Source organism: Tachysurus vachellii, chromosome 20, assembly GCF_030014155.1.
Source record: "Tachysurus vachellii isolate PV-2020 chromosome 20, HZAU_Pvac_v1, whole genome shotgun sequence".
NCBI lineage: Eukaryota > Metazoa > Chordata > Actinopteri > Siluriformes > Bagridae > Tachysurus > Tachysurus vachellii.
The window spans coordinates 13,121,508-13,133,873 of NC_083479.1; the positions used below are offsets into that span (position 1 = coordinate 13,121,508).

The 12,366-nt window shown below is 37.6% G+C and overlaps 1 protein-coding gene across 4 annotated transcripts; it reads left to right on the forward strand.

Moving 5' to 3' along the window:
• Nucleotides 1–1,781: 1,781 nt before the first annotated feature.
• On the forward strand, nucleotides 1,782–3,371 carry c20h5orf63 (chromosome 20 C5orf63 homolog). Of its 4 annotated transcripts, none has more exons than XM_060896088.1 (4): nucleotides 1,782–1,824; nucleotides 2,720–2,829; nucleotides 2,928–2,984; nucleotides 3,086–3,371. In XM_060896088.1, the coding sequence occupies exons 2-4, from the start codon at nucleotides 2,722–2,724 to the stop codon at nucleotides 3,254–3,256; spliced, it is 336 nt and encodes a 111-aa protein (XP_060752071.1). In that variant the 5' UTR covers nucleotides 1,782–1,824; nucleotides 2,720–2,721; the 3' UTR covers nucleotides 3,257–3,371. The 4 variants fall into 4 exon arrangements, with proteins under 4 accessions (XP_060752071.1, XP_060752074.1, XP_060752070.1 ...); XM_060896091.1 differs by lacking the exon at nucleotides 1,782–1,824 and adding an exon at nucleotides 1,832–2,154 and having other exon boundaries at nucleotides 3,098–3,371; XM_060896087.1 differs by lacking the exon at nucleotides 1,782–1,824 and adding an exon at nucleotides 1,839–2,154.
• The last annotated feature ends 8,995 nt before the right edge of the window (nucleotides 3,372–12,366 follow it).

Sequence of the window (12,366 nt, forward strand, 5' to 3'; positions counted from 1 at the left end):
CGCAGTGTGGAGCTCAGAGCGCAGAGCGCACAGCAGCATGGAGTGTTGGTTCATTAACATAGCAAAGGAGAGGAGGAGAACCACTTAAACTTGGAGTCCTGAGTGGAGAAAAGCCACTTTAAGGGCTTGTGTTCCTCAAGTTTTAACACAGAACAAACTATATGCTAGAATCAACCAATATTAAACCACTTTATTACCGCCTGTACATATTATCTAACCACATTTATCCACATTGTCTAACCTCACTGGAATATCCTGTACGCGCCAATTAATGTTTAATTGGCTTTAAATGCATGTACTGAATAATAACTATATAAAATTACAGGTCTTTCAAGTGATTTTCCAAATGGTTTGTATTTTACACCAGCACTGAATCTGAAACTGTTTTTTTTTTAAAGGTAGCTTGATTAAAAATAAAGGGGAACAGCGCCACCTAGTGTCCAAATAGAAAGTTTTTGTTTTAATCTGAATGTGGTGTCACACAAGGAAATGTCAGACATTTTAAAGCATACTAACACTGAACTCTCAGATTTACTAAAAAACAACAATGTAGATAAATGTAATAAGAATGAGAATTATTTGGTTTGAAAGACTAATCATTTTAATTGGAATTACAATACAATAAATAGTATAACAACTGTATCTTAGAAATTATCATGTCAAATATATAAAAAATAATGAATTTCCAGACCACATGGCTGTATGACATGAACAAACGGGTATCATGTTGAGAACCAGAGCCATAACAAAAGGATTAGGCCTGAAGTCTATAACAGCATGGGGAGCACAGTGGCTGTGAATGTGTAATCCTTCTTACATATTTAGGGCCAGTACCTTTCCCCTTACCAGTCTAGAAGGAAAAACAACTTGATATCAATGTTAATGGAATCAGAACCAAGAAGAAATTTATAAAGGCCCTATTCAGTCACAAGCAGCCCATTCAGTAAAAAAACAACCAGACAATGTGTACTACATATTTAGCACTAACTGAATTACTGGTAGTGGCATTAAATTGATGTAAGCAGCATCTGAATAAACAAACAAATAAAAAAAAGTTTACTGTAAAAAGAACAAGAAAATAATCAAGTAAAGAGCATCATTTAAAAAAGAAAGTTTACATAATGTAATGAAAGGAAGACAACAATCACGTCATACCAGCAGCATTAGTTGTTGTTGTCTTTCTCAGGCTCATATTTCCCCCTCATCTAGAGGCTTAATTATAATATGCCATTATTTTACTGGCCAATATGGTGAGCGAGGGAGCAATCTCTGAAAAAACTTAATGAAAAAAATTATTGTTTTGGTATGGGAGTGAAGTAAATCTAACACTGTGAGTAGGATTAAATATTAGAGACAGTAGTTTGGTGACAGTTTTAATGAGTGCAACACATATTTTACAGTATCATTACAAGCCACTAATTTTTAGGATTTGTTCTTTTTAATAGCAACTAAAATTGTGTAAACAAATGCTTTCTAAAAGTTAAACAAATGATGCACATCACATACAGGGTGGTTTTTATGTTAATGTTCTTAATAAAGTAAATAAATTAATTAATACTACTACTACTATTAATAATAATAATAATAATAATCATAATAATATTATTAATAATAATAGTAATAACAATAATATAATCATTATTGTTATTATTATTATTATTATTATTATTACTGTTATTATTATTATTATTATTATTATTATTATTATTATTATTATTAAAAACAGATTGACAGCTCTGTTGACCAATGAGCTACCAGACTTTAACAGGAAGTGTTGTTGAAGCCACTCCCCTGATTTCCTGCACTGGTTCATGTGTTCTTAAGGTGAGAGAAAGGGCTGTAAATAAAGTCAGTGACATGTTTTGCTGTAGAATTTTGGAGATGTAGGAATATTGTATATCATATTGACTTGAAGAAAACTGCGGAATGTTTGTTTTCAATTTTGTTGATGTTAAAAATATCTCCATTGTATCGCAAGCTGACGTCAGTCGTAAATGTGACCCGATTTCTGATAGATAGAAGTATTACATAATTCACCTTTAATGTTTATTTTAATTTTTATTTTGCACATATTACACACTACGTGTATTGAATTCATTAACGACCCGGAAGTGATTGTGAATCCACGTGGGTGAGCAGTATAGATATCTATGGGTGAGCAGCACGTGATGATTATTTTGCACACATTCCCAGCTGAGGTTCCTGTTGGTTAGGGGAACGTTTGGTTTGGTTCCCGAAACAGATCTCATTTAGTTCCATATATATTTTATGAACCTCATTCCATGTATTAAAAATACAAAAAAATAAATAAATAAATAAAACCAAAAGCAATATTTGGTCACCAGAACATTAGATTGTAATTAAACATAAGAGTACCAAATAATTATAATAATAGTAGTAATAATAATAATAATAATTTTTTAAAAAAAAAAAAAAAAAAAAAAAGCAAAAGCAATCTTTGGTCACCAGAACATTAGATTGTAATTAAACATGAGTACCAAAAAAAAAAAAACAATAGCAAATGTTTCTTGTCGGTTGCTGAGTAATCATAATCATGTTGTATTAAAGTACACAAAAACAGAGCTGGATTTGTTAACCAAAATATAAATTAATCAAAATATTAAGACTGTTTCCCAAAGGTAAATGACACATGAATACCACATTAGAGACTTCACCTGGTTAATACAAGGCAGTGTTCATGTAAAGATTTACTTTACAGATATGATCACACTACTTCCAAAACTTCTCCACCAGATAAAGACTCCTTCTCAATTCATCAGGACCACATGTTTACAGAGGTCTTTACCTATTTTAACTCTCTTCACAAAGGTAAGTGCACAGACTTTTAAAGTAATTCTGATTATTTTAGCGTATCTGATTTGTGCTATAAAAATCAATTGAAATATTATTACAAATTTCTTTGATAGGATCCGTGTCCCTTGTGTGATGAAGCGAAAGAAATGCTTGAACCATATAAACATAGGGTAAGATATTAACACTGTTCCATTAAGCCAGTATGACATTTGATCACCTTTTCACAGTGGAATTCTACATCAGTTTCACACTGCTTGTTACTCTTGTTAAGTTTATATTGCAGGAGGTTGACATTACTGTTCCTGAGAACAGCGTGTGGTACGACAGATACAAGTACGACATCCCAGTTTTTCATCTGAATGGACAGTTTTTGATGATGCATCGTGTGAACATAGCAGTACTGGAAAAGCGGCTGGCCAAATCAGAGAAAGAACTAGTTTAATTATTCTCAAATTTGTAAAATTCTCTGTAATAAATATATATGGAAAATAAAATATTGAGTTGTGGATGCTGGTGAAGGATGAGGATTATTAATTCTTTAATAAAAAAAAGTAGTAAAAGGCATTTTGTATTCTTTTCTGATCTACTGCAACAATTTTCTTTTACAAATAATATTACTGACAACAGCTTGAGTGAAAAGTAGACTCGTGTATATCAGAGTTTTTTGTATTTGGTACATCTCCTTTTTTTATTTTTTTATTTAATGACATTGTGCACTCGAGATGGCATGGACTCCATGTTTCTGCAAAATCATATGATCCATTTTAGATTAAATCCATTAGTGTCATCTAAACACCTGCTTCAAAGGAGGAGATTAAACATGAGGAAAATCTGACATTCTGTACAAAGCTGTACAAACATGGATAATATCACCCTATAAATGGGGCCAAGAAATAATGTAATAATTATACATAATTTTAAATATTGCAGTTTTTACCAATTGCTAGTCTCCTTTTTTCAAAACTCTACACACAATTCTCAAAACTGCACACACAAAATGCAAAATAGCTCACATCTTGTTCAAAAGGCCATAAACACGTCAGAATGAAGCATTTGCATCAAATGGAAAACACCTCTTTCATAATAATAAATTTCTGGATATACCATGTAAACACTGCTGTTCTAAATCTAAAGCTCTTTGGTCTTTCATAGGCTTATATCTACATTTCAATACAATGTTCTACAGTGAAAGTAATCTGCTGAGAGGGGTAAATAGTACACCGGAAACGGCAATGCAATGTAGAAACAGAAAATATGTATTAGGCCAAAAATTACTGTTGTATACATTAGCATACAACAAAACAATAAACATGTAAACCAAAAGTATATTCTTTACAGTAGAATACAGTAAATTGTGTGTGGGGTCCCGGTCCAGGAATTGCAGGGGGGAGGGGGGTGCAGTCCCCAGTGCTAAGCTTCATCTCTTCTCCGAGTTGGGTCTGGCCACAATACTTCGTCCACATAACAAGCTACGTTTTCTCTTGCCTAACATCGAGGAAAGTATCTCCTAGCATGGCGTATCCAACCTTGAACAGAGGCAACCTCTATGTCCCCACATGCGTCCTCCATTGCCTGGAGAAGATTGGCGATCATACACTTTCCAGTGCCCAGGCTGAGAAGAATTCCTCTATGGGATTACAGTTTTTCTCAATCGATTTGGTACATTTCTCCAAACTCAGGTAACAGCTCTCAAAACAGTTAACACAGCAAACTAAACACACTCTTATGCTGGCGAAACCGTTAAGTATTCACTGCACAATGAAACACAGCATTTTATTCTAGTAATGAATTTATTAAAATTCAATATTAACATCAAAACTAAAAGTTTGTTCTCTGTTGATTTTATAACAAATTCAGCTGAAGATACACAAAGTTAATGTTTTTCATTAAGTTCTTTAATGAGGAGTTCAGGTGTACAACAATAAGTTGTCACCCCACACACACAAAAAAAATATATATATATATTACATTTACATTTACATTTACAGCATTTGGCAGACGCCCTTATCCAGAGCGACGTACATAAGTGCTTAAATCTCTAACATTGAATACATTAATGCTGGCTCACTAAGTTACATACTTAAGATACCATGAGTTTAAAACATTTGTTCAAAGTTACAATGAAATTGTAAGTGTCAAAGGTTTTTTTTTTTGTTGTTTTTTTTGTTTTGTTTTGTTTTTTTTTTTTAAATATGCGAAAGATAAGGAAAGAAGTGCTAGTTGAAGTGTTTCCTGAATAAGTAGGTCTTCAACCGCCGCTTGAAAATATCCAGTGACTCAGCTGTCCGGACCTCTAGGGGAAGTTCGTTCCACCACCTTGGTGCCAGAACAGAGAAGAGTCTTGTAGTATACTTGCCTCTTACCCTGAGAGATGGTGGAACCAGTCGAGCAGTGCTGGTAGGTCGGAGGGTGCGGGGTGCAGTGCGAGGAGTGATGAGGGTTTTGTGGTAAGAGGGAGCTGGTCCATTTTTGGCTTTGTAGGCCAGCATCAGTGTTTTGAATCTGATGCGTGCAGCTACCGGAAGCCAGTGGAGGGATCACAGCAGCAGAACTTTGGCAGGTTGAAAACAATTTGCAGAGGATCATTTGATCATTTGCAGAGGACGGATTGCATTCATAGGTAGACCTGCCAGCAGTGCATTGCAGTAATCCAGTCTAGAAATGAGAAGAGACTGAACAAGTACCTGAGCAGCCTGTGTGGACAGAAATGGCCGAATCCTTCTAATGTTGTAGAGAAGAAACCGACATGAGCGAGTCACATTAGCAACATGAGAGGAAAAGGACAGTTGATTGTCCATGGTTACCCCAAGGTTGCGAGCTGTGGCTGAAGGGGAGATCAGATCGTTGTGCAAGGATATAGCAAGATCATGACCTGGGGATGAATCACCTGGGATGAAGAGCAGCTCAGTTTTGCTAGGATTAAGCTTTATCTGATGAGCAGTCATCCATGATGAAATTTCTGCCAGACATGCAGAGATCCGGTCAGAAGCTGTGGCATCTGCATGTGGGAAAGAGAAGATAAGTTGTGTATCATCAGCATAGCAGTGGTAAGAGAACGCATGTGAGGAAATAACTTCCCCAAGAGAGTGAGTATACAGGGAGAAAAGAAGAGGACCAAGTACTGAGCCTTGTGGGATGCCAGTGGAGAGTCTGCGTGGAGCAGATGTCACTCCCCTCCATGTTACCTGATATGAGCGTCCTTCCAGGTAGGAAGCGAACCATTCCCAAGCTGATCCGCAAATCCCAAGACTCCTGAGGGTGGCTAAGAGAGTCTTATGGTTGATCGTATCAAACGCTGCTGAAAGGTCAAGGAGGATAAGGACGGATGAGAGATTGGCTGATCTAGCAGCATGTAGTTTCTCAGAGACATCTAAAAGTGCTGTCTCTGTGGAATGAGCTGCTTTAAAGCCAGACTGGTTGGGGTCTTGGAGGTTGTTCTGTGAGAGATAGACAGACAGTTGATTAAAGACAATGCGTTCAAGAATTTTTTAAAGAAACGAGAGAAATATTTTGCATATTATTATGCAAATAAGTACATAGGTAAATAAAAAATAAAGTGATACATGTACTGCATTCATTGAATCAATTATTTTATTGATCATGCCTCTCAATTACATCTGGCCAGAGAATTTCATCAACATCACAGAAAATATTTTCATGAGTCATGCATCGTGGGAAAAAAGCCTTGAATGCTGTATCCATCATGCTTGTGCCCCAATATCTCCACAGGCCTCTTCCATCGCTTGAAGAAGACTTACTTGGTTGTAAGGGTTGCGATCATGTACTTTCCATCTCCAAGAGGAGAATTCCTCAATTGGATTCAGGAAAGGAGAATATGGTAGAAGAAACACCATCCTGAATTGTGGGTGATTCTCAAACCACTCTCGCACTAGTGCCCCAACAACTACAAAATTCCGCACCATTTGCTTCTGATCACCCTGCGGAAAGAGGATTTCATTGAGAGGTTTAAAAAATATAGGAGCCTTACTGTGTTGTATGGTCCCAAGACAGCATTGTGTGCCACAACACCAGTTGTAGAAATTGCTGCACAGAGAGTGATGTTGCCTCCTCGTTGTCCAGGGACATTGACTGTAGCACGATGGCCAATCGCATTTCTCCCTCTTCTCCTTTTTTTTTTGAAGATTGAAGCCTGCTTCATCAATATACAGAATCAGCATCAGAAAGGTCTTTATTGCCAAGTATGTTTTCACATACGAGGATTTTTTTCTAGTACAGGAGCTCCACAGTGTAAACATATAGGCAATGGTAAGAAATGAACACATAAATAATAGACAGTTGTATGTGCAAATTGAAATATAAGTGTGCAAATTGAAGTAAAGATGTGCAAATTCAAATATAGATGCGTACTTGTAGACAATGTAAGAATAGGGTTAGTTCTGTGTATGTTAGGTGTTCATCAGATGTATGTCATTCTGGTGCTCAGGGCTCTGTAGCGTCGGCCAGATGGCAACAGTTCAAAGGGGAAGTGTGCTGGATGTGAGCGGTCCAGAGTGATTGTCTTTGCCCTTTTGCTCACTCTGGAGAAGTAAAGGTCATGGAGAGTGGGGAGAGTTGTGCCAATGTTTCGCTCAGCAGTCCGGACCCTCTGTAGTCTCCTGAGGTCGGATTGGGTGGCTGAGCTGAATCAAACAGTCACTGAAGTGCAGAGGATGGATTCGATGATGGCAGTGTAGAACTGTTTCAGCAGATCCTGTGGCAGGTTGAACTTCCTCAGCTGGCGAAGGAAGTACAACCTCTGCTGAGCCTTTTTCACAATGGAGTCAATGTGAATGTCCCACTTCAGGTCCTGGGAGATTGTGGTTCCCAGGAATCTGAATGACTCCACTGCTGTGACAATGCTGTCCATGGTGAGTGGGGGTAGAAGCGGTAGAAAATGAATGAATGAATGAATCTAGACCTATGTCAAACAAGACTACATGGACTCTCATTGTAAAAGTAGAATGATATAGTTACTTACCGGTTTTCCCTCTGAAATGCACGGATAATTGAAGCCACTGTGGATCTGTTGATATTGGGCTGAACTCTCTGGCCAGCTTCTCTCAGTGAGAGACCATGATTTATGACATGGTCAATAAGTGTGGCTCTGATTTCATTTGAAACACGTGTGTACCCTACCCTCATTCTACCTCTCCTCCCTCCTCTTCCTCTTTACCCTCCTCTTCCTCCCTGTCCACCTCTTCTTATATTTTCTCTTTCCACTATACCATTGCCCTCCAATCTATCCATCTCTTCAAACTCTTCTCCTCTTCCTACATCCTCAGCTCTTCCTCCTACATCTTCAGCTCTCCTTTCTCTATCTCCTCTTCCTCTTCCTCTTCTCCCTCTACCCTGGCCACCACCTCTCACTCTTAAACCTCTTCTGTTTCCACTGCTCATACTTTTTTTTTGTCTTACTGTATCTCCTCATTTGTCTTCTTTGTTCGTCTTCTCTTCCCCTTTTGTAGTTGTTGTAATTACGTAAGAAAGCTGTGTGAACAATTAGGAAAATGGCTTTTTCTGTGTTAAGTGGAATACTAACTCATCATATAACAATTTGGCGTTAATTGAAGACACAAGGTGTGCAACTGATTATTTTACAATTCACAGAGTTTTGTTTGTTGTGTTTTGAAAATGCTTGTGATCTTTGTGAGGAACAATGAAAAAGTTACAAATGTTTTTCCTGATATATTAAAGATTTGGTTGGCTGTATGAACTGCTGTGATAAAATTAGGGATTTTTGTGCACAGTGTTTTGAGAAAAGTATGCTTTTGATTTGTGATTTGTATGACATGAAGGAGAATTTACTATCTGTTTAGGACAATTACAAAGTGTACTGATCACTGTGTTAACTGTTTTGAGAGCTGTTACCTGAGTTTGGAGAAATGTACCAAATCGATTGAGGAAAAACTGTAAGAAAAGGTGAATATGGGGGTAGGTACAAAACTACAAATTGTGGATGGGCGGCAAACCAGTTTTGGACCAGAACAGCCCTTATGAAAACTAACATTGTCCCATATAACCACAAACCTAGCAGGCGCCTGATCTGGATCAGGGACAAGCATTGTGTGAACTGCATCCAGAAAAGTGAGTATATGGCCAGTGTTGTATGGACCCAGTGTGGCATTGTGATGGAGGACCCCGTTTTGAGTGATGGCAGCACACATGGTTATATTACCCCCACGCTGTCCAGGGACATTGGTAATTGCCCTCTGTCCTATTACATTTCGTCCACGGCGCCTGGATTTGGTGAGGTTGAAGCCAACCTCATCCACATAAATAAATTCATGACGAATTACATGGGCATCCATTTCCAATACTCTCTGTAACAGACAAAATTATATACAGATGAGTAAATATGGTATGTCTGAAGTACTGGAAGTAGTGTTGCATACATACTGTACCTCTACAAAGTCATGTCACAGGTTCTTGACTCGGTCTCAAATGGCACCTTGTAAAGTTGTTTCATCTTCACTTGGTGCCGTTGGAGGATGCGTTGTATGGTCGACAGGCTTACAGCATTGATGTTGTTGAATATGTTGTCATTACTCAAGATATGCCCTCTTATCTCTCAAATCCTAATTTCATTGTTGGCCAAAACCATATTTTTAATTGCAGTCTCTTGTATATCTGTAAACAAGCGTCCTCGATGATGTCTTAGCCTTTCCACTCTGTACAGAATTCAAACACAGTATGTGTCCAGTATAGGAACTGTAAGCCATTTACAAAAAAATGTAGTACAGCATGATAACCAACCTCATTCATTCAGTGCAGTGTAGTAAATGGATGTCTTAGAGTTACAAATGTTTATGCAATACTAAGCAGTCATACGTATTTTACAGTACATTACTATAATGCTAAAATTGTCATTACATAGTTGCATACCTGTTTTCATTTCTGAAGGTTCGAATTATGGAAGCCACTGTAAATCGATTCAAGTTGGGCTGGACTCTCAGTCCAGCCTCTCTCACGGTCAAACCATGGTTCATTACATGATCAACAAGTGTTGCCCTAATCTCATCAGAGATGGCTCTCCTTCCTTCTCTTATTTGCTCTCGTCCTCTTCTTCCTCCTCCTCCTCCTCTTGCTCTCTGTTCATTGTGAGCATCCATTGTTCAAAACAGGTAATCTGAACTTTGACCTATTTATAGGCCTATCTATACTACTGCAAAGTAAATCAGTGATTGGTTAGTGATCAATTAAGCAATTAGTGTTTGCAGATGTGTCTGTGTGACCTGGTGACTAAGTGTAGCGTTTTGATTGGTTGTGTTTGGAAAAGGAAAGCAAGTCACTTCCTGATAGATCTTTGTGTTTTAGGTAGAGAATTGTGTGTAGTGTTTTGAAAAAAGAGTCAAAGGCTGAGAAATAGCTTATGGTTTTGAAGATTTGGCATGTAGTTTTGCACTTTGACTGAGAGGTTTCAAAAATCGTGTGACATGAACAGATTTTGTGTGTAAGCAATTGGTAAAAACTGTAAATATAAAATATAGTAAACATTCTCTTTCTTTGTTTTAAATATTTAAAATTCAAAAACTTATTTATTTCCAATTTTAAATGAAAATTTTAAATTTGGATTCACTGTTAATTTGAAAATTTAAGTACATTAAGATGTTTACAGATTTTGACATTTGAGATTTTGCATTTACTTGATACTTTGATAGTCTCTGAAGCTCGTAGATTTCTGAAAGACCCAGTACCCTATATAATGTTTGACGAAATTCTTTGTACAGCTTTAAACATCTGGTCATTCTTAGTCATCTTGCTAAAGAATTGCTGGTTAAAATATTCCAGTAGGTGGCGCGTTGTGGTCAAAAGACTATTGTAATAAAAATGCAGCTATATACATTATATTAACCTCCTAATCTGTGTAGAATATATACTTCACTTCATGACATTATGGATACATTTACACACAAATTATTAGTTTAGCTTGACAATTGAGCATTTTTCTATGTAGTTACTGAATAATAAGTGTTTATGTTTGCAAATAATGAATGAAAGGTTTATAGAATTGTGTTTACTTGCTAAACACTGTCCTGTTTACATATTAAAGTTGTCTTAGCTTTATAGATCTGAGCAAAGATTTTGTGTATTTTGCATCTGGGTCCGTTGTTTGGGTTGCATGCAGGTGGACGTCTTATAGAAACCACTTAATCGAGATGTATGGGCTAACAAGATTTCATTTTAAAACTGTGTCCTGAGGAATATTTGATGTTAAATATGTTTTGTCTGAATTTGTTTGCTATACTGAATGGATGATGGGTTGAGGTTGTTCAAAATATAAGCAAAATCATGGAACATGGTGGACTAGTGGGAAGAACAGTTAAATTATTCTGGATAAAAGATTACTAGTGTTTGGAACTTGTATACGTTAGTAAAGACGAATCAAGAAGAAGAGGAAGACGCAACATATTGAATAATTCAAAAGCTTTAAACTATCAGAAAGTAAAAAAAAATGTTAATATATCCACAGTTTTTGGTTTGCAGTGTCATCACTGCAGCCCACCGCATAATGCTTTCATGTGGTTTATCAGTGTATGTTTGGGTATTTGACACACTTTCATTCTGAAATGAAATTTAGTCATCCTGTTGGTTTCTACTTTTGTGCTAGATTTAGACTCTCCACTAAAGAATCTTGGGTAGGAGTTAAATAGCAGGGAGGAGGCATAGAGATGGTGGGTGTGGAAACTTCACAAAGCAGAGAAACAGATGCAATCAGATTTGGTAGCCTGTGACCTGGACAATGAAGGTTAAATAAATTTATTTAAATAGAGATGTGGCGGGGGCACGGTGGCTTAGTGGTTAGCACGTTCGCCTCACACCTCCAGGGTTGGGGGTTCGATTCCCGCCTCCGCCTTGTGTGTGTGGAGTTTGTATGTTCTCCCCGTGCCTCGGGGGTTTCCTCCGGGTACTCCGCTTTCCTCCCCCGGTCCAAAGACATGTATGGTAGGTTGATTGGATGGTAGGTTGATTGGCATCTCTGGAAAAAAATGTGTGATTGTGTGAGTGAATGAGAGTGTGTGTCCCTGCGATGGGTTGGCACTCCATCCAGGGTGTATCATGCCTTGATGCCCGATGACGCCTGAGATAGGCACATGCTCCCCGTGACCCGAGATAGTTCAGATAAGCTGTAGAAAATGAATGAATGAATGAATGTAAGTTCAAAACTTAGCTTGGGTTACTAGCTGGATGGCATATTCATGTCCTTGTTGGCCACATAATAGCCTTTATTCTTAGGAGGGGTTTTTACTAGATTTTGGAGTGTGGCTGTGGATTTGTGCTTATTTATCCACAAGAGCATTAGTGAGTCCGGTACTGATGCTCGGTGAGGAGGCCAGTATTCTGCATGCTCCATTTCATCCCAAAGGTGTTCAGTGGGGTTGAGTTTTGGGCTCCGTGGAGGGCAATTCAATTCTTTCACTCCAACCTTGGCAAACCATGTCTCCATAAACTTCATTAATGAAAAATGTGTCTTTATTTACACAGTAGCTAACAGTATACATAACTACCTATAACATACCTGTAAACCTGTGATGTGAAAAGGACAGAGTGAAT